This window comes from Python bivittatus, unplaced genomic scaffold (genome assembly GCF_059951505.1).
Source record: "Python bivittatus isolate LINGU-HERP-01145 unplaced genomic scaffold, Pbiv_v1 ctg000080_np1212, whole genome shotgun sequence".
Lineage (NCBI taxonomy): Eukaryota > Metazoa > Chordata > Lepidosauria > Squamata > Pythonidae > Python > Python bivittatus.
This window is the reverse complement of record NW_028277035.1, coordinates 70576367-70602907: the sequence shown is the minus strand read 5'-3', so window position 1 is coordinate 70602907 and position 26541 is coordinate 70576367. Positions and strand designations below refer to the sequence as shown.

General features: G+C 36.8%; 1 protein-coding gene across 4 annotated transcripts in view; it reads left to right on the top strand.

Annotated features, from left to right (window-relative positions):
* Nucleotides 1-26541, top strand: part of ITPR1 (inositol 1,4,5-trisphosphate receptor type 1) — a 265258-nt gene that overhangs the window by 110870 nt on the left and 127847 nt on the right. For 3 of the 4 annotated variants that reach the window (XR_015794923.1, XR_015794924.1, XM_088134325.1), the window contains exons 16-33: nucleotides 203-375; nucleotides 950-1069; nucleotides 1449-1643; nucleotides 2859-3110; nucleotides 3528-3669; nucleotides 4839-4992; nucleotides 6207-6394; nucleotides 7546-7681; nucleotides 8892-8946; nucleotides 10793-10958; nucleotides 11048-11218; nucleotides 13731-13796; nucleotides 14731-14868; nucleotides 15975-16100; nucleotides 18426-18626; nucleotides 20360-20611; nucleotides 22248-22373; nucleotides 23943-24071. Coding sequence is in view for 2 of the 4 variants with exons in the window: in XM_088134325.1 (XP_087990451.1) it covers nucleotides 203-375; nucleotides 950-1069; nucleotides 1449-1643; nucleotides 2859-3110; nucleotides 3528-3669; nucleotides 4839-4992; nucleotides 6207-6394; nucleotides 7546-7681; nucleotides 8892-8946; nucleotides 10793-10958; nucleotides 11048-11218; nucleotides 13731-13796; nucleotides 14731-14868; nucleotides 15975-16100; nucleotides 18426-18626; nucleotides 20360-20611; nucleotides 22248-22373; nucleotides 23943-24071 (2790 nt within the window). In the remaining 2 variants the exon portion in view is untranslated. The remainder of the gene's footprint in view (nucleotides 1-202; nucleotides 376-949; nucleotides 1070-1448; nucleotides 1644-2858; nucleotides 3111-3527; nucleotides 3670-4838; nucleotides 4993-6206; nucleotides 6395-7545; nucleotides 7682-8891; nucleotides 8947-10792; nucleotides 10959-11047; nucleotides 11219-13730; nucleotides 13797-14730; nucleotides 14869-15974; nucleotides 16101-18425; nucleotides 18627-20359; nucleotides 20612-22247; nucleotides 22374-23942; nucleotides 24072-26541) is intronic. The other variant, XM_088134326.1, reaches the window with a different exon arrangement.

Below are 26541 nucleotides of genomic sequence, written 5' to 3'. Positions count from 1 at the left end.
TTAATGTGAAGTAGATGAGTTATGATTTATCTGAATAGTAATTGGACCAAAAATCAGAACTGAAAACCTAGTTTAGTCTTAAGAATATGTCTTGTTTTTGCTTAAGAGCAACAAATTACATCCATAAATCTATATAAATAAATTTTATAGTGGAATTAGCATTTATTTTCTTCCTCCCTCCCCTTTTTTAATACTTTGCAAGGAATACATAGCCAAGCAGTTCGGCTTCATGCAGAAACAGATTGGCTATGATGTCTTAGCAGAAGATACAATAACAGCCTTGCTCCACAATAATCGTAAACTGTTGGAGAAACACATCACAGCTGCTGAGATTGACACCTTTGTTAGTCTTGTAAGAAAAAACCGAGAGCCCAGGTGAGTTTTTTAACCACTTGTTCTGTGTAAAAAAAAAAAAAAAAAAAATGGGGGAGGGCACGACCATTTAGTAAGCTCAGATAGGCTTACAACTAATAGCAGTTTGGAGTCTTCCTGCCTTGGTAGTGACTCTGGGCTTATCATTCTGCTGTTGTATTGTGAGTCACCTCATAATCGCACGAGTTCTAATGATTCCCAAGGTGATGAACAGGGTATCCCAATGCCTGTTCTCTGTGCCCACCCCCTGTGGTTTCAATGGAGGCTTTTTGTTAGCTCTTTCCTACCTTACGTTACTATGGATTAGCATAACTTATTGAAATCACATCTGTTGCTGATTTGAAAATGGATACATCTTGATTCTGTGAGGGTCATAGCAATTTTTAATTTTTAAATATTTTAAAAGGGGGTTTTAGGTGATCAGAAATGGAAGATGAGCTAAAGGGGTTCTTGTACTTATGTACTATGAAGCTTCAGATATATTTCCACAAATATTTAGCATGTAGCTTATCATATGGTTTAGTAGAATCTGGAATACTGTGCACATTTTATAGACTTTGTTTTCTCCTCCCAATAGGTTCTTGGATTATCTTTCAGATCTTTGTGTGTCCATGAACAAATCTATTCCAGTTACCCAGGAGCTGATTTGTAAAGCTGTATTAAATCCAGCAAATGCTGACATACTCATTGAAACTAAGTAAGTTTAGATATTTTTAAACAGCTTTCTTCATTTTAGAAAGAAGGCAACTATAGCAAAGATGGCAAATAAAAATTACTACTAGTTTGGGAGAAATGCAAAAAAGAAGAAGAGGAAGAGGAAGAAGAGATTTATAACAATAGCATGTTGCTTTCTGGATTCTCCAACCAGTTTATAAGCCTAGAACTAGGCAGTATCTGATTAAATAGATTTAAAAAATCAGTAAGAGCCATTACTGTGAGTGAAACTGCATAATGTAGCCTATTTGTTACTAAAGGATGTAATGTTACCTAGGTTTGGAAATCAAATGGAAATCTAGTCATACATTGTGAAAGTAGAAATATAAGTAATTGTTTTTCATTCTTGCATAATTCTTTAGACTGGTCCTGTCTCGGTTTGAGTTTGAGGAGTTATCCTCTGGAGAGAACTCACTGGAGGTTGGTGAGGATGAAGAAGAAGTCTGGTTATTCTGGCGAGACAGCAGCAAAGAGGTCCGCAGTAAGAGTATCAGAGAGCTGGCACAGGATGCTAAAGAAGGGCAGAAGGAAGACCGGGATGTCCTCAGCTACTACAGGTTAACATTACAAGTAATCCTTGGCTATAGCAGTGTTACCTGAAACATGTAGAGCATTTGAATAACATTTGTAATTTTATTCAATGGCCTCTTCTTATGACTTGAAGGCTAATATTTATAATTAATTTTAAATAGTAGCTATCAAAAACATTTTCCATTTGGGAAGTATTTGGAAGTAGGAAAGAACTTGTTGTGATAACAGCTTTATACAGCTGTGACAACAGGTTCATACAGTCAATCTGCTTCTTGCAGTGACCATGAAGTAAGTGTCATTTTGTACATCTGCTTCTGTATTAGAAACAGCTGAAAGGCATTTGGAAAATCAGTTGTTACAGTGAAAATGCTTATTTTCTAAAATATAGATCTATTATTTTGTTCTTTATAGTATGTTCTTTTAGGGTTAAATAACATTAGTCAATATAATATATTTTTCAAAAAGGTTTGGCTGTGTGATAGTACTATTCAAAACATTCTGTAAAATTTTTGGATCCCAAGTCTGTGTTCATACAATGTACTAAACACAAAAAACCTAATGTAATGAGGATCTGCCATTATCATAGCCTCATTTGCATGCTTCACTTTAATCAAGGTTTGATTTCCATGTCATGTAAGCACAGAGTGTCTACCAGTTCGAAACTGAATGTTGGACATTAACAATATATGTTTGGTGTAAGATCCATTTTACACATATGCAAAATGTCAGCTGCTCTAATTTCATACATAATGGCAAAATTCAAAGCTTAGTTAAATAGGTAATCAGGTCATGGAGCATGAATGCCTGTTAACCAGATTTACAGTGTAATTTATTACCTGTATTTTTTAATCTGGTCAATTCATAAAATATATTTCCATAATCCATAAAATATGTTTCCATTATTCACATCAGAATATACTGTATATCTTAATATGTTAAGTACACCTTCTCTGTAGCAGCACCTGCCCTCTACAATGAGGTTCCCCCGAGATCCGGATGGCCTCCACTATGCTATTGTTTAGAAGGGCTGTGAAGACCTGGCTCTTCACATAGGCCTTTGGCAAGGGAGACCCCTTGCTTCATTCCAACTGGTCTGTGGTGCTTGGCATCTTTTATCTTTATCTTTTATTGATATTATTGTAATTGTTGTGAACCACCGAGATGATGATAATGATCATTTTCAGTCTTTCAGTGCCATTCAGGTAAAATTATGCTTTCCTTCTTTCCTTCTGTTTTACAAGGTACCAATTGAATCTTTTTGCTAGGATGTGCCTTGATCGCCAGTACTTAGCTATAAATGAAATATCTGGACAGTTGGATGTAGACCTTATTCTTCGCTGCATGTCTGATGAGAATTTGCCTTATGATTTGAGAGCTTCATTTTGTCGGCTGATGCTACACATGCATGTTGACCGAGATCCCCAAGAACAAGTGACACCAGTGAAATATGCTCGACTATGGTCAGAGATACCTTCTGAAATAGCAATCAATGAGTGAGTATTTGTGATCAAATGATTCTCTAAATGAAGGATGGTGACCTTAAATCCTGGGGAGTCTTCTCACTCCTATAAGAATTTCCCTTGTAGGAGGCACTGTATTAGTCGGTAGTGGCAAAAAATCAGAAAGAGTCTAATAACATATTTTCCAGCTCACAAACGCTTTTGTTTTTTAATAAAATTTGTTAGTCAAAAAAAGTGCTACCATATTTCTTGTGATAAGAATTTCCAGTCTCACTTGTCACACTCTGTACAAGTTATAAAATTGTCTTTCTAGAAAGTTATTAGTGTTAAACTAAGTCAAATAATAAATTTCTTGTACATACTTTTTTTTTCAAAGGAAAAAAGGAGGCAGGACTTTTTAAAAATGGTCTCATTTCCCTTGTTTGTTTGTTTGTTTGTTTTTTGGTTTAGCTATGATAGCAGTGGAACTTCCAAAGATGAAATCAAGGAGAGGTTTGCACAAACTATGGACTTTGTTGAAGAATATTTAAGAGATGTTGTTTGCCAAAGATTCCCATTTTCTGATAAAGAAAAAAATAAGCTCACCTTTGAGGTAAATGTTTTATGTCTTAGGCTGAGCTGCAAGGCAAATGTTGGTGATGCTAACCATCAGTGACTCTGTGGTCAGATCATGCATGTGTATTTGTGACATTTTCTCAAGTCTGCCAGTTGATTTATTCATAGATGAGTTGTATAGCCCCTGCCTAGAATACAAAAAACAAAACCAAACAAAAAATCCCAGATTCAAAATTGGGTATCTCCAGTTCAAAGGATTAGGGGGCAAGAGATGAGAAAGATTTCTCCTGAGTAGATCTGCTAGTGAATCCTGGACTAGCTAAAAAAATTATCCCAATAGTTAAAAAGGCAGCTTCAAATGTTTTTCAGCAACTTATCTATTTGCTTAGTTTATACCTTTCCATCCCCAGTAGGTCGCCTTGAACAGGAAGTTTGCTAGCAAATTACAGCAATAACTATGCAATAGAAACAGCAGTAAAATACAATGGGTAGACATCTCAGTGCACTAATAGTGGTATTTTAAAATGCCTGAGAGAACAAGAAAGTCTTCATGTGGCACTGAAAAGCCATAATGGAGATGCTGAATGGCCTCTCTGGAAAGACTTTTCAACAAATGCCATGGAAATGATGGTCTTTTTGCTCCCATCTGCTTCATGTGAAAGACCTAGATAATTTGTCATCTGCTCTGACTGTTGGAGACTTTTCAAAATCATAGACATGAGTTTTTACCAGCTAGAGAATGTTTTTGTTATTAAAAATCCCGAATATCTAATCAAAATGAAAGAAAAACAAATAATTAAATAGCCAAAAAATATAGTGAAGTGTTAAACAGATCACTCTTTTGGTATTCTTTTTGCTCCTCTTTTGCTGCTCTTTGTATTGTATTATGTTATTGTGAAAATAGTAACAGAAAATAAACAACCCCCTTCCTCCCCATCAAGAGAACTTAATACCTGGAATATAAAAATCAGTTCTGAAGGACGAGAAGCATAAAATCTGAAAAAACATAGGCACTGAGTGTTCAGTACCATAGTATTGGTATGTACTTTAGAATGAGGGTATGGAGAAACTTACTATTTTGCATAAAAATACTATTTGTACATGGCTGATTTTGGTATCTTAGACAATTTCATGAATTTTATGGAGAATATTGAATTCATTAAAAAATCCAATTCAACAGGTTATCTTCTCTTCTTTTAAAAACAGGTTGTGAACTTAGCCCGAAATCTGATATATTTTGGCTTCTATAATTTTTGTGATCTTCTAAGATTAACAAAAATTCTCTTAGCTATTCTGGACTGTGTACATGTTGCAACTATCTTCCCTATTACAAAGGCAGCAAAAGGAGAAGAAAGTAAAGGTAAGAATGGCAAGGGAAAGTGAAGGAGGTCCTTCTGTTGAGGGACATTTGACCTATCAAATAATGGGACGGCAGGGCCTTTAGGCTTTTTCTCAGGCCAGGTTTTGTGGGATTGGATTGCTGTCTACAGTCCTTTCACACTAAGGTATAGGTGACAACCAATACCTTGAATTTCACCCAGAAGCTCATGGTAACCAATGCAGCTCACAGAGCAATGGGATTATGTGGCAAAGCAGGGAAACCCATAGCTACAGGTATGGCTGCATTTTGGACCAGTTCTGGCTTCTGAGTGAACTTCAAGAGTAACCCTGTGTAGAGTGTATTGCAGTAGTCCAGATGGAAAGTGATTAGATCAAAAGTGACTATGAGAAGGCCCTTCCAATCCATGAAAGTATGTAATGCATGGATTTATGCAAAGGCTTCCTGGCCATGACTGCCACCTGCTCACTGAGAGTTCAGGAGAATTCCAAAATTATGTACCAATTCTGCCTGGGACAGTGCCACCCTGAAGATAGTAAATTGCTAGGACCAGCAAGTCCATGATACCAAAGCCACTTGGTCTTGCTAAGGTTGAACTTAACCCCATTGTTCCCCACCCAGATCCTTCCAGCTTTTAGACACTGAATATACATGGAAAACCAGTGCCAAATGTTACAAAAGCACGAATATGCTTCCTTGTCCTGACAATATTACATTGTGTTTGTTCCTGCCATTCCCCAATTAGTTTAGAGAACATGGAACGTAGAATAAGCAGTATATATACGTTTAAATAAACAAATATTGTATATTATAGAAGCAAAGACAAAAAAAAAAGACTAATTATAAAGCTGCCATTTTTGGTGGAGCATCATGTTGTTTGTAATGAATGGTAGGTGCCAATGTGAGACAACAGAAGTACATCAAAGAGTAGAGTAGTACGTGAAATATCTGTAAAGTATGTGTGTGCTAGAGGAATGCATAGTTTGTAACATATCTGGGGAAAAGATATCCCTTCCATCTCTTTCTCCAGTTTGTGCATAATAGCTAGATAATATGGAGTTGGGTTGTGTAGAGATTGGTACAGGTATTCTTTGATCTGCTGTAACGTGTAACATATAGAACACTCATGTTTTACAGCATTGAGATGAGGTTTCTCTTCATTAAGAATTATGCAACTAGTTCTGCAGTAATGCAAATTTAAAATGTTTGTCTGGGGTATTTATCTGTTTCTGAAGGGAGCAATGTGATGAGATCCATCCATGGTGTTGGAGAGCTGATGACCCAAGTAGTACTTAGAGGTGGTGGGTTCTTGCCTATGACACCCCTGGCTGCTGCACCGGAAGGTAACGTGAAGCAAGTTGAACCTGAGAAAGAGGACATCTTGGTAATGGACACGAAACTGAAAATAATTGAAATACTCCAGGTATACTTTAGATGACATGGCATGGACATTTTTGCCATTCTTATATGATTTTGATTTTGATTAGAATTAGAAGTAAACAAACATTTTTCCCAACTATATTAACTGTAAGGTAATTGATAATGATTTGTTTGCAGTAAAACATTGAATAAGTAAGATTGAAGGGAAATATTGTTGAGAAGATGCAGAGCAGAGCAATTCAGTGGAAATACTTGCAAAGCCACATCTTCCACTAACAGTAGTTCAAAGGCTTCATTTAAGTGCTTTTTCAGAATTTCTTTTAAGCCTTGCACTGTCTACTGTTCAGTTCTGAGGGCATTCCACCACCATCCAAGTCAACATACCTAGAGTTAGAGCAAAACCTTCTGTATAGCCCAGTACTTTCTTGAGATACGCATTCTTGAAAGAATCTTGAGAAAATTCTGGCATTTCTAGTTAGAAAGATCAGGCCCATGAATTTGTTAAAATATTTGGCCAAATTTTTTCTTATTTCTTGCAAATTACAAATATCATCTATAAATTTGGAATCATTTGTATCCAACACTGATGATAATTTAAGAATTTCTGACACTACTAATGGAAGCAGTCCAAATTGTATGGTTATATATATGGTTAAAATAATGGAATATGTTGCTATTCAGCAGTTTTAGACAATCAAAATTCTTGCTACTATACAATGAACATTTTAAAAGATTGATAATACCATTTTTCCAGGCTTTACCTGGAATTCTCAAACAGTGTTTATCTCAATTCTAATGGTAATATAAATCAAATGTAAGCTTCCTTCCCAGCCTTAGAAAGAAGGCAACCTTCAATCCAACAGATTTAGCGTTTTTTTCTTTATTCCAGAACTGGATGAAGCTTTGCTTCTGCTGCCCCATCTCAAATCACTATTCATTCCAATGAAAATTCTTCTTATTTCTATTGATTTTAATTAAGTATAGAAAATAACTTCAGATACTTAATACACTTTAAATGTTTTGTTGTTGTTCTTGTTTATATCCTGCCTTTTGGGCTAAGTGTTGCTCATGCTTTAAATGTGTTCAACATAAGATCTGTCAAATTTTAAGCATGTTTGTTTCTTTGGCTACAAACTGGATAGAATTATATTATTAATATTGTTTTCATTTTTGTTCAAATGCCGGAACCACCAGTTTATTTTGAATGTGAGATTGGATTACCGAATCTCATGTCTTCTGTGTATATTTAAACGCGAATTTGATGAAAGCAATGCCCAGACACCTGATTCACCTGCAGGGAGCAATAACCAAGAAATGCCAAATGTACCAGGTGAGTAATTACATATTGTTGTATTGCAGAGTGTGAACAACCATTTTTCAGCATGGGAGCCGCTGTTTTTTCCTCTAGCTGATGCTGGACCCAGTCCAGTGATGTAATGGTATTATCAAAAGAGGCAGCACAGAGATTATTGACCCATTATTTTGAAGATTTATGAGATGATTTTAAGGCTATTGGTGGTACATTTTGTGTCACAGAAGCTTAGCATACCCACTCTCATGTTGATGTTTTGCATTAATATTTGGACTACTGAAATATGTTTTGGCAGTTTCAACTTTTTTCCCACTGATTATTTTTTATTACAGGTGGAAATATTTTTGCTTTGTCTTGCACAACATTAGTACATTCTTTTGCAGTCTTACACACCAAAAATGGCCTGTAATATTGATTTTAGATAGTATAAATAGCAGTACTTTGTAGGTTATTTCCTGTTGTAATTAGTAACTGAAGTAGTTCAGAATAAAATTAAAGCAACATCCATTCCACTTTCTAAGCAAAGTAGAAGTTATGGCAATTTGCTAATATATTCCTGTTGCATAAGATGTAAGCACGGGTTATACAAAGATTTCTTGTATCTTTGGGCTGGCTTAGAGCTTTGAGAGTTGCAGTCCCATAGCTCTGGAAGATGCCAGATTGGGGAAGGTGTGCCTAAAGAAATGTAATCAGTATATTTGGATTTATTCATTTAGGGGAAAGAGGGGATATTTGAGTTACTGATTCATCTACTGTTTGTATATTCTGTGTGACAGCCAGTTCATAAACCCAGGTTCTACTCACATTTTGAATTCATGAAATCTGGCAATGAATGGTATTAGGAAAAAAAGCACAGATGGATAACATACAAGTTGCTTATTCATTTTCTGCTGATCTGGGAAAATGACAAGTTGTCTTTAAGCATTAATATTATTTTAAAAAATGGAGCAGTATCATCTACTACCACCTCTCTGTCTTGGTATAAACTATTCCACTAAGCAATTTCTATGCAAACTGTTTAAATTTCCATTACTGGCTTAATTTATATAATGCAGTTTTGAAGCTTGGATTTCCTTTCACAGAAAACTGCCTTGCCTGTCAGGTGCCGGTTCTTAAAATTCACTTATTTTAGTCTGTAGAAAGGGAAAAATGATGGTTTGATTTGAATTATTAATTGCTTTATTGTTCTGAACTCAGCATAGAGCACATTATTTCTTTTCCTTTACAGGTGCTCTTGACTTTGAAAATATTGAAGAACAAGCAGAAGGGATATTTGGAGGCAGGAAAGTAATCTATGGCAATTTGTATTCTTCTGTTCTTGACTATATGTAAAACAGTTTCTGGAAACCTGATGTTCACAGTTTTTAGAGGATAAATTCTGGAGGTCCCCATTATAGTACCAGTGTGCCCATGGGCATCTTTTTTGGTACCCTCTAGGACTGTTTTGGGATTGACCATACCATCTTGGCAACTGTTTTCCAAGTATGGAGTATGAATGTGTTCTCAAAAATTCAGATATACCTACCTAGCCAAAAAGATTGTGAGCATTCAGATCACTTATAGCAATTATTTGAGTACCCATTTACTTACATATAAGCCTCCACCATTACCTTTCTTTCAAAATATAATGGATTTTTAATCAAAAAATGAAGGGATGCTACAGCTTAGTGCTGCCAAAGATTCAAGGATTCAGGAGAAGAGGCTTTAATAACACACAAAACCAGGTACTACAAACTTTAAGATCCAATGTTCAAATTAAACATCTCTTTCTCCCACCTGTACATTTCAGTGAATGGAGAGCCTGTTGTTTTTCTATAGGAGAAGCAGTTGACAGCTGAACATTATTATTGTAATGGCTCAGTCTAGTCCCACATTCTTTGCTTTTTTCCTGTACTGGCTTTCTAAACAGCATTCATGTGTAAGAGCTCTCAAAGCTACAAATATGCCCATCGACCCAAAAGAGTTAGTGGCCTTTGCCACAATTTTTACGTTGAAGGTTGAAGAGCAGTGCTGTGAGGCACATAATTTTGTGTCTAAGCATAGACAGCAGACAAGCCAGAAGCATAATCAATCATTTTATAATCACTTTATTAAGACATACTCTGTAAGCATACATATGCATTCATTCACATGCGTGCAATGTATCTATCAAAAAGGAACAAAGTAGAGAGAAGGACATAAAGGGGAATGGCTTTGTCCTCCATGGGCCAAATGGATGAAAGAGAGTTGAGGGATTCCAAAGAGCTCTTTAAGGGAGAGCCTTGGATTTCGAACACCATGTTCTCTCCTTTCTATTCCACAGGTCATGGTATCTATGGTAGTTCTTATAATAAGTGTTAGCTCACATTTTGTTCTAGTAGTGTACATTTTCTTGTTTGATGTTTTCAGCTCCATTATCAAGGGCATAAACCCTTGTATATTAATATAAATGTTAAATGGTTGTATTTCTAGGAAATGAATGGTGCTGTCCTGCAGAATATGTTTTTATGTTTAATAGTTTTATTGTTTTTAATGTTTTCTAATTATTTGTTTTTGTGGTTGTCTTTATATTGCTTTTTTTTTTTTCCTTTTTAACTCTGTAAGCCACCCAGAGTTGCAGCAGTGAAATGGGGGGGGGGCTATATAAATTTAATAAACAAATAAATAATACTGGTCATGCAATATAGTACTTAGATATTTCCTTTAGTTGTTTCTGTTTATCAGATTTAAATGGTGCCACTTGAGGGTTTAGTATGTTTTCTTCAGCTCTCATCTTGTTCTTTCCTTTGCTCCCCTGTGGAAAAATGAAGAAAAGCTGGGTAGAGGTCAACTGAAAATGTTTGTAGTCAATGAGAGAAGGAAGTTAATGAGTCTTCAAAATTATACCAATTTTCAAGGACAAAATGCAGATGGTTGGTGTTGAGATGAGTATGAAGGGAGAAAGTTACTGCAGTCAAAATAAAGCTGTCATCCATTTTCCAGTGGTGATTAAATAAATGACTTTATATTCAGTTTTAATTTGTAGTGCTCTCTTTCTCTCCTAACATCAGATGAAGTACAGCCAGGGAAACTGTCTGAGATGTCCTTAAGCTTGCTTAAAAAGTAAAGTTCTTACTTTTGTTTTAATATTGTTATATTTTGTGTTTTCAGTGAAGAGAATACACCACTAGATTTGGATGATCATGGTGGCAGAACTTTTCTGAGAGTTTTGCTTCATTTAACAATGCATGACTATCCTCCACTGGTGTCTGGGGCACTTCAGCTGCTCTTCAGACACTTTAGTCAGAGGCAAGAAGTCCTCCAGGCCTTTAAACAGGTAAATGCAGTTATGTGATGTTCTTTGTTTGCTCTGAATGTGTGTAGAGCAAATATGTATTGCGACTAATTGATTGCAATTCATGTAAGGTTCAACTGCTTGTTACCAGCCAAGATGTTGACAATTACAAGCAGATAAAACAAGATTTGGATCAGCTGAGGTCCATTGTTGAAAAATCGGAACTCTGGGTATACAAAGGACAGGGGCCTGATGAAGCTGTAGATGTAACAACAGGAGAAAATGAACATAAGAAAAAGGAGGTAAGAAGAACTTTTATCTATGCTGTTTTATGTCTTCAGTGTGCCCTCACAGCTTGGAATATCAGTCACAGCCTAACTTTGATAACTTTTGTAAATATTACTGAGAACATAAAAATATTAAGAATCAGTATAATATAGTCAGTACTGTATGCTTGAGGGCTTTGATTTTAGTTTAATGTATCTTCCAGTATGAATGTAGCTTTTCCAATATGTTTTTGAGTTTTTACTTTTTTGCTGCAAGTAGCATTCTCCCTCATTGCTGCATAAGATGTTTGACAGATTAGTTTAAGGAATACGCGATGGAGGAAGTTTTCAAAGGCTTGAAAGAAATAATCGTTTTAAATACTGAACCAAACTATTTCAGCCCTCCAATCCCATCTAGTTTGATTTCTAAGCCCATGTTTTAGCCAGAGAGCTCCTAGTTCTCTCTTTCTCCTCTAACAGACATTTTTCTTCCAGCCAATTACTTGAGTAGTGGTTCTATCTCACTTCTGGAATAGATTCACTACTCTTCTGTTTCCTTTCCTTGGGTTCTCATTGCCGGAACAACTGTATAACTATATAATGGTGGAAAGGGAAGGGAACCTAAGATTATTTGTGTTATATAGAAATGGAATTTTTTTACCATCTTGGATTTAAATTTGAACATAAATATTTAGGAGATGTAATACTTGACTTGTGCTATATTTGGAAAACATTTATGTATATGTACTGTATATGTAGACACACACACACACATATATATATAATTATATATTTTCGATGTAATCCCAACTCCCAGCTACTCCATTCATAAGCTGACTGTAAAACAACAGTTTCTGCAGTCTACTCATGAGTAGCGGCTGTCCGGACTCACGTGGATGATCTCAATGATCTCTCCTTTGATCTGGAGAGATTACGCCAGCCTGGATCCAACATACAGTCGCTATTTCCCTTGCAAAAGCTGTCTTAGTAGCCAGCAAGCCAGTAAGATGTCAGCTCACCATGGCGCTTATAGGAAGTGATTTTTAAACCAAGATGTTCATCCATGGAACAATCCCAAAGTATGGTGTACTCACAGTAATATTATATTTCCAGGATTCAGAAGTTGAAATAAATTCTTATTACGTATCCCCCTGGGATGTCCAATACAAAAAATAGTATTTTGTTGAATTAATCACATCTTATGATCACGGCATACTAATTAAACATTCTATAAAGCTCTATCCCATTGATATTCCAACCCATAGAAGAGAATAGATGTAGCTCAGGGTTGAACTGTGGAGTCCTTGCCACTCTCTGAGCTTGGTTGTTTGCTTGCAAATGATTCATTACCGAACTCCACTGATATTCCAACCCTTTATTCCAAGTTATAGTATAGTATAGCTATAGTAGTTCTTTTTTTTTTTTTAAGTTGTACATAAAATTTAACTAGATTTGAGAACCTCTAAAACCTTTCCCAATAATATTAATAGTTAGGAGTTTCACCTATTGCTATGCATCAGGCCTAAACTGTAAGCTCAAAAGTTGTTTTCTTTGAATATACCATCATTTGGCAGTTAGGCAACCTGAGTTCTTCTTGTAACACATCTTAAAACATCAAATGTATTAACATAGCCTGTGGAGAACTGCTGAGAACTGTAGCTAAACAACTCTTGGAAAACCACAAAAATACCCCCCACCCCCCTCACCCTGGCCCCTTGACCAAGTGTTAAAATGATCTTAGACCCACCATGATGTAAGGCTGAGAAACTGTGCCACCTACTGTATGTTTATTAATGTTTGCAGCCTGTAAATATGAAGGTCTTTTAATTTAAAAAAAATAATGTGTTTTTGGCATAAATATTAACACTCCAATAATATATGAACAAATATGAATACTCCAATAATATATTAATTTAAAGAGTAAAAATTAGAACTTTCTTGAAGAGTTCTGGTGTTTCTTTGTCTGTTACCCAGTTATTTTTTACTTTAAATCTGGAATGTCTCCTGTCATTAACATGTTTGCCTCCTTTAAATCCACCCCCAAATAATTCAGCAAATTCATCCTTAGTTGTGTACTGTAAACTGAAAGAAGAATGTTTACTGGCATGGTGAGAAAATATTAGCCTATATGTGTATGTGTACAATGTCAGCATACCTCACTCTTTAGTCTGTAACAATAGGATTAAACATACAGTACTAAAACATAACTGGTAATCAAAAAATGCTACAATATCACTATATTACAATAAAGTTGAAGGAAAGGAAAGAAAATATACTATATGCTCTCAATAATTATTACTAGATAATTAATGATAGGATATGTATTGATATTACATGAAGAAAAGAATTTTTATGAATTTTCACCATGAATATTTAAAATTTTGTTAAAACTTCCATCCTCCTTTTCCTAATGACTTGGAATAGGCAAAACCTCCTACAATGGGAAACATTTTAGAGCTCTGGTAAGAAACAACTGCTAAAAGTATATATTCATGAACTCCAGGATTTAGAAAAGCAATGTAATATATTGATCTTGTTTGTCCCCTAGGAAGGCCACAGCAAATCGTCTAAACCGGAAAGCACTAGTAGCTATAATTATAGGGTGGTAAAAGAGGTAAGATTTCTCCATTCCCAAATGCCCATTTCTTATGTTCTCTTTTCTTGTTCTTCTTTCATTCCATGTGCTGAAGAATTTTGAATGTGTAACAGGATAATTCTGTTTTTTCCTGTTTGAATGTAAAACATTCTTTGACTTATAGAAGGTAATAAGGCAGTTGCTGGATACATAGAGCTCTGTAGTTAACGAGTTTTGGCTCCTAAGGTAGGGCTACTTGTTCAGTACAGGGATAAACATTTGTTAACTATCTTAAAGATCATAACTTTGTCTAACTAATTTTAAGAAGCTCATGGTGTGATAAATTAGGCAAATGAGTACTGATAATATTTATGTGTGATATACATATGTCTTAATTCACATTTCAGTTGGGCAAATAGCTTTGAACTAATCCAAACATGTATTCCCATGTTTTCCTGGGGTTGGGGTGGGAGGACAGAAATGCAAGATTGCTATATAATTTCTACCTACAAAATAGATGTAGGTATATGGTTAGAGTTGTATCTTGGTCCTCTCCTCCCCTTCCCCATTTCAAACAGAAAAACTAGATTGACAAAAAAGCATTTTTGCCAAGCATCCTGCCCCTCCAATTTATGGAAAGTAGACCAGATACTATTTAGAGCAATGTTGGCTACTGGAAATATTGATTGGTCCATATGAAACTTCTGAGATTTGGACAGATTTTTGCTACATGTTTGTCACTGGAGTATTAAGAAGTTTATTTTCCTTGAATATGAAAACTAAAATGTGGGTCCAGTATTGATCTTTGGTTGTGGTAGTCACAATCCTAACAAAATTGCTGCCTCAGTTGAACAGTGTATTTATTTTCATGTTTTGCTCTTAAATCCAGTCTCTTTGTTCTGTTGAAGAAATGAGTTTTTCTACTGGCCTGCCTGGAAAAAAATCAGTGTCTGAAAGGAATATGTCTTTGCAGATTTTGCTTCGTCTTAGCAAGCTTTGTGTCCAGGAGAGTATCTTGGTCAGGAAAAGCAGGAAACAGCAGCAGAGGTTACTCCGAAACATGGGGGCTCATGCAGTGGTACTGGAACTCTTACAAATCCCCTATGAGAAAGTGAGGTTTGCATGCATCTTTTACTTTACACTCTGTCCGCAAAATATTTTCATATCTTTAATTCTTTCTAAAACCCGCCTCTCATAAATGGCATCAAAGAAGCTGCTGTTCAATCTCTATATCTTTAGGAACAATGTATTCATTTAATTCTTATTGAAGCAACAACAGACAAAATTTCTGCCAAAGCTTTCTTTATTACAAGAATGAGTAAGAGAAAAGCTCAGAATGATAGATTTTTTTTTCCAGTTACTGAGAAGGAGATATAAATGTCCATGAGGTATCTAAATCAATAACTGGCCTTCAATTATGCAGAGAAATTAATAGTATAATCTGTGTAGATGATTTCTTCCAATTCAAAATTGGCAAATGTGTCTGCTTTATAGTCGTTGGAGGATTCAGTAAGAGAAACAAAGCACCACAAAGGATGAACAGAAAGGAGATATATAGAACTGTTGGGTGCTCTGAGTTTAAAACTAGTGAAAACAGGGGCTCCCCTGTTTCCAGCTCCCCTTCATTGGGCCAGTCACTTTCACTCAGCCCAACCCACCTCACAGGGTTGTAGTTATGGGGAAAATAGGAGGAGGGAACATTAGGTATGTATGCTGCCTTGAGTTGGCCAAAAATCCAACTCAAGGGAGTAAGAAGTTTCTTAGTAATGGTGTTTAAAGGTCCTAACAATTGTGTATATGGTGTGCATGTTGATTGCTGGTTAAATGGCATAGGGACCTTCAAAAGAGATCTTTGGAGATCTTGTCTACAGTAATTTTAAAAGGCGCACCTATTCTCCCCATTAATAAACTGCTCTATGCTAATGTTTTCTGAGCACAGTCTGGCAGTGCTGTTTTATAATTGGCTATGAAATATTTAAAAACCTTGCGTTCATAAGTGGCTGGTGATGCTAACATGTTACATCCCTTTGCAACTTGATCATTTAAACTTCACAGAACCTTACCCTGTTTTCTGTAATTTATTTAAAATAGTGATTGTGTACAGGCTTGTATTATCTTTGCTTAATCCCAGTATGAAACCATTTGATTAGCTCATTCTGAAGCTTTTGTATTCTTAACCCTTTGGGAGATTTTTGTATGTGTGTGTTATAATCACAGGCTGAAGATATACGCATGCAGGAGATCATGAAACTTGCCCATGAATTTCTACAGAACTTCTGTGCTGGCAATCAGCAAAATCAGGCTTTGCTGCACAAGCATATAAATCTGTTTCTCAATCCTGGGGTAAGAAATAATTTAATTAAAGCCTACTTCATAAGCCTGTTTTACAGTCAGGTCCAGAAATATTGGGACATCGACACAATTCTAACATCTTTGGCTCTATACACCACCACAATGGATTTGGAATGAAACAAACACAATGTCCCTTAACTGCAGACTGTCAGCTTTAATTTGAGGGTATGTACATCCAACTCAGGTGAATGGTGTAGGAATTACAACAGTTTGCATATGTGCCCCCCACTTGTTAAGGGACCAAAAGTAATGGGACAGAATAATAATCATAAATCAAACTTTCCCTTTTTAATACTTGGTTGCAAATCCGTTGCAGTCAATCACAGCCTGAAGCCTGGAACGCATAGACATCACCAGACGCTGGGTTTCATCCCGGGTGATGCTCTGCCAGGCCTCTACTGCAACTGTCTTCAGTTCCTGCTTGTTCTTGGGGCATTTTCCCTTCAGTTTTGTCTTCAGCAAGTGAAATGCATGCTCAATGGGATTCAGGTCAGGTGATTGACTTGGCCATTGCATAACATTCCACTTCTGTCCCTTCAAAAACTCTTTGGTTGCTTTTGCAGTATGCTTTGGATCATTGTCCATCTGTACTGTGAAGCGCCGTCCAATGAGTTCTGCAGCATTTGGCTGAATGTGAGCAGATAATATTGCCCGAAACACTGCAGAATTCATCCTGCTGCTTTTGTCAGCAGTCACATCATCAATAAATACAAGAGAACCAGTTCCATTGGCAGCCATACATGCCCACGCCATGACACTACCACCACCATGCTTCACTGATGAGGTGGTATGCTTAGGATCATGAGCAGTTCCTTTCCTTCTCCATACTCTTCTCTTCCCATCACTCTGGTACAAGTTGATCTTGGTCTCATCTATCCATAGGATGTTGTTCCAGAACTGTGAAGGGTTTTTTAGATGTCATTTGGCAAACTCTAATCTGGCCTTCCTGTTTTTGAGACTCACCAATGGTTTACATCTTGTGGTGAACCCTCTGTATTCACTCTGGTGAAGTCTTCTTTTGATTGTTGACTTTGACACACATACACCTACCTCCTGGAAAGTGTTCTTGATCTGGCCAACTGTTGTGAAGGGTGTTTTCTTCACCAGGGAAAGGATTCTTTGGTCATCCACCACAGTTGTTTTCCGTTGTCTCCCGGGTCTTTTGGTGTTGCTGAGCTCACCGGTGCATTCCTTCTTTTTAAGAATGTTCCAAACAGTTGTTTTGGCCACGCCTAATGTTCTTGCTATCTCTCTGATGGGTTTGTTTTGTTTCTTCAGCCTAATGATGGCTTGCTTCACTGATAGTGACAGCTCTTTGGATCTCATCTTGAGAGTTGACAGCAACAGATTCCAAATGCAAATAGCACACTTGAAATGAACTCTGGGCCTTTTATCTGCACATTGTAACTGGGGTACTGAGGGAATATCACACACCTGGCCATGGAACAGCTGAGAAGCCAATTGTCCCATTACTTTTGGTCCCGTAACAAGTGGGGGGCACATATGCAAACTGTTGTAATTCCTACACCGTTCACCTGAGTTGGATGTACATACCCTCAAATTAAAGCTGACAGTCTGCAGTTAAGGCACATTGTGTTTGTTTCATTCCAAATCCATTGTGGTGGTGTATAGAGCCAAAGATGTTAGAATTGTGTTGATGTCCCAATATTTCTGGACCTGACTGTATATTTGTCCCAGGTTGTTGAGTTTTGAGTTGCACTGAGAATTTCACAGATACAAATCCAATTTCGCATTCCCCATTTCTGTGTCGGGCCAAAGCCCATATGCCAGTAAAAACACACAAAAAAACCAAAAAGCCCCAAGACTCTCCTCGAGACTGTTCCTGTATGGCAAGCTGCTTCGCCCACATTTTTGCCAAGTTACATTCCTTCTACTGCAGCATATTCAGTAATTCTGGATGCTGGAGTAGAAATGATGTGATGGAAAAGTTCATAATAAGGCAGAAGGAATGTGATGTGCTGCAGCATACTTATGAAACCTTTGTGATTTATGCCTTTCCAAGAATGGTACAGCACACCAACCAGGAATAGCTCATTTGCTGATTTTCTCTTTTTCCAAATGGGCCATTGGCAGACTCTGTTTTGCTTGGTGTAGATCTGCAGTTTGCATTTTATAAGAAAAGAATCCCAAGAAGCTGAAAGATAGATATGGATGAACTTGTCCCATTAAAGACCTGAGTGCCAGAATATTTGGAGTGCCAGATTCCTGAATTCTAAAACCATTCTTATCATAATATGCAGCACTCCTTGTTGAAGTGTTAATATTGTTATGGTTTGTTGTTTTACTCTTCAATAGATTCTGGAAGCTGTGACAATGCAACACATCTTCATGAATAATTTCCAGCTTTGCAGTGAAATTAATGAGCGAGTTGTTCAACACTTTGTGCACTGCATTGAAACACATGGAAGGAATGTCCAGTACATTAAATTCCTCCAGACAATTGTTAAGGCTGAAGGGAAGTTCATTAAAAAATGTCAGGATATGGTCATGGCTGAGGTGAGAAAGATGCATCCATACTGCATATTTATAGATAAAAGATAAGTCTTAAGAAGCTCTAAGCAATGAGAAACTGGTTGATTGTTAGATATCAATGTTCAGGAGTTAGTATTACAAAGCCATACAGGTGGTCCTCAAGTTCTGATGATAATTAGGACTGGAATTTCCATCATTGCTAAGCAATGAGGTCGTAAAGTGTGACGTCATGTGACTGCATCACTTAGCAGCGGCAGTCCTGCTAAGCTAATCTGGTCATTAGGTGAGGACCTGTCAGGTTCAGCCCAAGAACCACGAGAGAGTCCAGGAACAGCTCAGTTACTTTATTAGCTTACACCTATTAGACAGAAACTCACCCAACTAACTCTAACCCCCAACGACAGCAAGTATAACCCTGAATCTCTTAGGGAGAGGCCAGTCTCCTTCTCTTAACTTTCACACACTCCGGCTAGGGGCTGAGGAGATGCTTGGAATGTCTCTTCCCCTTCCTGCAACCTTGAAGCTCCAATCCAGGATCCTCCTCACTCATGCCTTCCATCACAGGACCCATCCCAATCTGAGCCATTCCTGGCTTAGTCCCTCCCAGCCCTAAACTTCAGTAAGCTAGGAGACTATCTCCTCTTCAATTCCCCCCTGCCTGTTCTCCTCCCAATCTCTGCCCTTTTGGCCACCCTGCACAGTGGCACTCTGTGGCAGTGATGCTGGGGCTGAAATAGAGACCTGGGGCCTTTGGCAGCCTCAGCTGGACGCCACCACCCAGTGTCTCCCTTGTGGTCTCCCTTAGGCACCCCTGACATCTCCCTTTTAACACAGTTGCTTGAATTAGTACTTTAATGGGTTGGGAAGTAAGGGAAAGTTACAATATGTTAACTTTACCAATCTCTTGAGTGTGTGTAAGAAATACAACTGTAAACAGCCTATCAGGCAGAGAATAGCTAAAGAAGTTTATTAATTCTCTAAGGAGAATTATTACAAAAAAAATATAGTATTCTCACAAATATCTTACTAATGAGAACTGTATTAATTTCTTATAATAGTGCAAGTCAGCATCTTATTTTAGATGTAATCTCACAGATTTCGATGGGATTTACATTCTAGTAAATAAGTTTGCCAGAAGACATTAGTATGTCTCTTCTGTTTTGTTGCTAAGAGAAGTACATAGACCTATGTGAAGTAAATTCAAAGGAGTGCATGTCTCTGCATATTAATTAGTTAGGATTGAAGCCACCATCAGCTTTTGGTGACTGTGACAAGAGAGAGAGCTATCTCTCTGTAATGGCATCCCATATGTGAGCACCTTCCTCAGAGATGCTTGTCAGGCACCATTGCAGGTAGCACTTGCTTATACAACAATGTTGTGTTTATTTTTTAACTCTACATCCAGCATTGTCTATTGGCTATGTTCCATAAGTTTATGCTTTCTCTGGATTTTATTCTCTGGTTATACACTGCTGATTTTTCAGCTAAGTACAGCTATTTGCAGCCCAATACAGGTGGGTTTTTTTTTCATATTTGTGATTATTAAATCTAGACTTATTAAAGTATATACTACCCTTGTTCATAGTATAAATTTAGCAAACATGTCAAAATGTTGCTGTAGAAATGTACAAACCGTCAAATAAAGATTGCAGAAGACATGATAGTAGGTGCAGCTTGCTGATCTGCTAGGAGCCTGTTGAATTTTATATTAGTTGTTTCTCATGTAGGGTGGAATTATGACACTCTTCTCTTGGTAGCTGGTCAATGCAGGGGAAGATGTCCTTGTGTTCTACAATGACAGAGCCTCATTCCAGACATTAGTGCAGATGATGAGATCAGAACGGGACAGAATGGATGAAAATAGTGCTCTCATGTACCATATCCACTTAGTAGAATTACTGGCTGTTTGCACAGAGGGCAAAAATGTCTACACTGAAATCAAGTGCAACTCTCTTCTCCCATTGGATGACATTGTTAGAGTTGTAACACATGAGGATTGCATACCTGAGGTAACATTCTGTTTTGCTTGCTTCTGCTTGTCAGGCTTAGGTGAACTGTCAGGGATTGTGTTTTAATTAGGATGAGACTGAGGAACAGGATGGAAACTTTTATTCTTTCTTTAATTTGTGGCAATGAAATCTTCATTGCCCCTTCTCCCCCGCCCCCCATTTCCCCCAAGGACATGGCTTCGTTGATTTTATGGCAAATTTACATCATCTCTCCTTAGATCAAGGATTCAATTAAGGACAGATTAAGGTTTTCATTACAGTTTAAACAAGAGCTGTTCTTTCCCTGACATAGAAAGTAATCCTTTTTTTCCTTAGTACAACAATTAGAATGTTTGTGCCATTTTCACCGATCGCTAAACTAATGTTTGGCTTATTTTTTGTTTTTTTACAATGCAGATTTTGCATGAATTTTGTGTCAGTTTGAACTTTGTTTCTTAGAAGGAATGTGCTTACAAGCATTTCCTTGGTATCTACCACACATCTTAGCATGGTTCACTTGAACTAAGTGACAAACTCTGTACCGCCCACAAGGCCAGCCTCTTGTATTCTGTTGTTTACAAGAATGCCTCTGAGCCCAACACACTTCCTTAGAAAATAAACATGATGGGTAGCAATCTTCTGATATATTTTTTTTGGGTGACGGGTTATATCCACTGTAGCAGGTATTTGATGAATGCTCCAAAGTTGGTCTACTTCTATAATAATGCTATTGTAACCATACGTGATACCACTTTGTACATAAATAATCCTTGTTCATCTGTTGTCACTAAGAACCATCATAAACTGTCTAACACCTGAAATGACTGTCCCCTAAGATTGTAAAAGGAAGGGCCCTCCCCAAATGCTTGGCAGGTTTCTTTAGTCACGCACAGCAGAATTCCAAATTATAATCAGTAATATATCTGTATAATTAGTGATAAAATAATATAAAACAAGGTTATAGATTTAAAACCTGTATACAGTTGCTTTTGCCATTATAATTTCACTAACATGTTATCCCTTTCTTTTTTCTTTTATATATGTATGCATTCCACATTCATGAAATGATCTGTGAAGTTTTGCATGTCTGTAGATTGTACCTAAAATTTTATTGTTGTGGCAGAACTAAATACTCTGATATTTAAGAAAAGGAAATACTGTAGCTGCATCTACCTAATATACCATGGTTTTATAAGAGATTTTGGACCTTAGCTGTTTCAGAGTGAAATAGAACTGGCATTCAAATTCTGTTTGAAATTGCTGCAAAAATAATTTTGTCTCTGCTGTTTGTGGTAAATTTGTGCTGTCTCCTTGCTGCCTCACATCTCCTTTTGTTGTGAGAAAAACATCAGTATTGACATTAAGCATTATTAAGGCTAACTACCATTTCTTTTAAGTCAAGGTCTAAAATGATGAGTTGAACTGGTTTGTGGTTTGCCACAACTAAACTAACATTGATAATGACAAATAGATTAACTAAGTGGGGGAATATTTTACAGAGATGAAGACAGGATGTGGATAAGAAGGGTACGAGATTGGATTTCATAAAAAATGCAATTTTACTGTTATTTTTTATCATAATTGGCCAGACTTAGCCAACATTTTTAATCTTTTTTTTAAAGAGGGTATATAAAATTATTTGATTTGTTATCTGCAGGTGAAAATAGCCTATATTAATTTTCTAAATCATTGCTATGTCGACACAGAAGTTGAAATGAAAGAGATTTATACAAGCAATCATATGTGGAAACTCTTTGAGAACTTCCTTGTTGATATCTGTAGGGTAAGTATTTGTAGCTGGAAATATTTAAAATGTCACATCTGAATGCTACTTATAAAACATCTGTTTGGAAAGAGCTGGAAAAGTCATATCCATTGTTTCAGTTTCATTTGAAATGTCCTCTATAATTTCATCCATATATGGCAGTTAGATTTAACAATAGTAATAATAACATTGGCTACCTTCATGTAATTATGTGATAATATGTGTTTGTTTAGGTTTCTATGTAGGTTCCATACTTCTGAGGTTTTCAGCTCTCAAAGCAACTGTTTCTCAACCTTAGCAACTTTAAGATATGTGGACTTCAATTCCCAGAATTCTCCAGCCAGCATGGGTGGCTGGGGAATTCTAGGAGTTGAAGTCCACATATCTTAAAGTTGCTAAGGTCAAGAAACACTGCTCTAAGCCCTCTGTAGTTCCCCCCACTCATGGTTCCTAGTTAACTTTTCTTGGTGTTGGTTCTCTGTTCTGAGGTAAGCACAAGCATCTATGACAAGTAATTAGATTGGAGGGCTGTTTTTATATATTTACTACAATGCCTGTTTTCTAGATACCACTATCTTTATCCATGTTGGAAAAAAAGTGATACATAACAAACGCTGCACTTTGTCCTTGCTCTTAAAAAGGAGGGCTCCTTGTCAAATTCTACCCATTCAAGCAGGGCATTACCCTTCCTCTAAGCACAGACACCATTCTGTTTTTCTTTTCCAAAGTTACTTTTGACAATATTGAACAGACTCAATCCTCACTGGACGTTATGCATATTGGAGTGTGTGTGTATCGGGGGAATGATTTCTGTTGGTTTTGCTGTTCTGGTTCTGCTGTTTCTGCTGTTCTGCTGTTTGCTGTGCTGGTTCTGCTGTTGGAATGCTTTGCTGTTGGTTGACAATTGTCAGATTTTTACTACAATCCTAGTAGCTCCACCTCAGTTCATTGATAGGTGTGATTTGTAATTTGGGTTTCTATCTAATGAATGGTAAGGACATGGGGAAAAACGAGCTTTTTCCTGGAAAAAAAAGGATTATGAAATATATCTTATTATTTTCTCTTTGAATGATATATCAAATGCTTGAGAAAAGTGTTGATATGTTGCTACTAACACACTTCTACCTAAAACGATTTGCCATATAAATTCTGCTATATATAAGAACCTTAATATTATCAGATCATTATAATTCCATTTACACAGACTGCAGTAGAGTTTTCAAACACAGCAGCAAAACTTTTTTTTCTTTCTCCAAGCAGCCTGAAGTTTCACAAGAGAAGAATCTCTGTTTCCTCTTGTTAACTTTCAGTCTAACAGTTGGTGTATCTGTTCCTATTCTCTACTACACCTCAAACACTGAGGTAGCCATTTGTAGGAACATCCATTTATTATTGGTACTGATAAAAAGCTTTTTCTAGAAATTGCACATATTTCCATTCCACACCCTCCCCAAATATGTTTTTACACTGTTTCAGAATTTCTAGAAATGTTCTCTCTCTAGGTATATTAAGTTTAACTGCTTGGTGGTTGCCAGGGAATTAGAATTATTGCAGGGTTTGTTTTTAAAAGAATGAATTATTTTCCAGACTTGCAACAATACCAGTGACAGGAAGCATGCAGATTCTATACTGGAAAAGTATGTGACTGAAATAGTGATGAGTATAGTTACTACCTTCTTCAGTTCCCCATTTTCAGACCAGAGCACAACTTTGCAGGTAAGAAACTAAATAGAAAATTAACATCTGCAAAGCAAAATGAAATCTATGTATCATATCTAACTTGATTTTGGAACCACTTCTGATAATACTTCTCACCTATAAGTTCTGTCACTGTTTTTGGAGTTGGAGAATAATTTCTGCAAATTTCGAATTATGTATACAACGAAGAGGTTGAGTGCATCAGTATTTCTCATTTCCCGGAAGGATGCTTTCTGTAGTTTGTGCGAGGACAGGAGGTTCCTGCCCTCATTTGAGCTTCAGTGCTAAAGCAAAATGTGGGGTGTACCCCTAAAAAGAGGAACATATACAGAGAATAAAAATGATATACCTATCTTATGGCTGTTCCAGTCCACATTTCAGATGGAGAAAATTGTAAGAGCAGCTCTAGTTCCAGTCATCTGTTATTAAGTCCTGAGTGCTTGCTATACAATATGTATGCTGACCGATACAGAAACAGGGCATTGGTTCATGTAGAAACCAATGTGTAAGCAATGTACACAACATATAGAACACTCAGTTTTTTCCCTCAAGAACAACCATGTGAGAGATAGGGATCAGCTCAAAGATACCCAGTAAGTTACTTGAACGTAATCTCCCCAGTCCTAATGCAACGCCTTGGCCAGTATACCACGCTGGCTTTCATACCAATATTAAACCTTTGCATCATGGGGGTATGCAAATTACAGTACTTTTATTGCACACTGCTGCTGCAAATGTGTTTTGAGTAAATCATTTCTAGATGGAGCAATCAGAAAATGGTAGGAGAAGAAAACTGTGGCCTTGAGCTTATTTGCTTTGTTTAAATGTGTGAGGATGGAGTCTCCTTGCCAGTGCTGGTAATGGTTTCAGCTGACAGTTCAGTTGGCTTCTCTCGGTTGGCTGGGAATATCTTGTCTTTTGCCTCGGGTAGAAAAGAGTCTTCAGCCAGGCCCTTGCTTTGGAATTCTGTAATACCTGTGGTCAGCATACTGTAGGTGAAGCGTGTTTTCTTACATTAGAAGTATGCTTATTCTAGAGTCATGACCTTTCCAGCTAGCCCTTCAGGAATGACTTTAGATAGGGAAAGAAATCTCATTATTTCTCTCTCTTTGTATGCTTGAGTGATTAGTGATTGATTTTCTCCTTCTGCCACTCTCAGAATAAAAACAAATGGCTAGATTAGCTGGCTTTGTAAGAGTATAAGGGACTTTCCAAGCATCTGTTGTTTATTCTCCAAATGTTTTTTGCACATCAGTACTTTAAATAGATTTTTTTTTTTTTTTACTTCCTAGCACGAGCATTCTCACCAAATACTTCTGTTGCCATAGCTATCAAAATCTAATTCAAGCTTGGGAGAAAAAATAGCTACCTAGACTTTGGTTTTTGTTATCCCCCCCCTTTTTTTTTTTGAGCAAAGCCACCAGTTTGGTGATAAAGCAGCTTCTACCCTAGTGCTAAGAATGATTTTACTGTATGTTTGTCATGTGCTGATACATAACTCTTGCATAGATTTGGATTTGAATCTCTTAATTTATTAGATCTATAAGAATGTGCAATCAAGCCAAGGTGCTTGTTCCACACATGCTGGTCTGAGTGATACTGTATCTGCCATGTTGATGCTTATACAGTGTCTTCTGTTCCTTTCTTTCTCTCTCTCTCTCTCTCTCTTCCTCTCTATCACTCTCTTCTGGAAATAATTTTTGGAGACTTTGAGGGAGAAATATCTAGGGAAGTCATACATGTCACTTCAAGGCCATAGCCCCGGAGCAACAGACTTCCAGAGTTTTCCACTGCCAGTCTTCTCAAGTAGACGTCCTTCTCCACTAACCAAGAAGGGAGTTTATGGTATCCAGCAGCCTTGAGACTGCTCTGTTCTCTAAAATAATGTAAAATACTAATTGAAAGTTATATAACCTATCGCTAATTTGCTTGATTGGTCTTCAAATTTTTCTTCTGCTTAACACCTAACAGAAATATTTTTGATAGCAAATTATATTTTGTAAAATGCTGTGTTTTCTAAGTTTTTCTAAGTTTATACATATCAATTCAGACCAAATTGACACATGATGATAACTATAACTTGTAACTATAACTAACTATAACTATAACTATAACCATAACCATAACTATAACCATAACTAACTATAACTATATATGTATGTATGTATGTATGTATGTATGTATGTATGTATGTATGTATATATAATTATCTCAGTGCAGGAAGTAAACAAATTACATACTCACAGGTCTATGTCTGTCCAATGAGACCATCTATGAATCTCTAGAAATCTCTTAGCAGGTCAGACCAAGGAATGGCAACTATTAATTGCTGTATTCCGCTATGAAAATTGGTTGCTCCAATCTGTGGGTATTTCCAGCTACCCAAAGCAAATCTGTGAGAAAAGGCTCAGATGTGGGCCTAAAGATTATCCTAACTAGAGGCCTGTGCGGCTTATCATTTAAAGATGTTAAATGAAATTAAATTTAT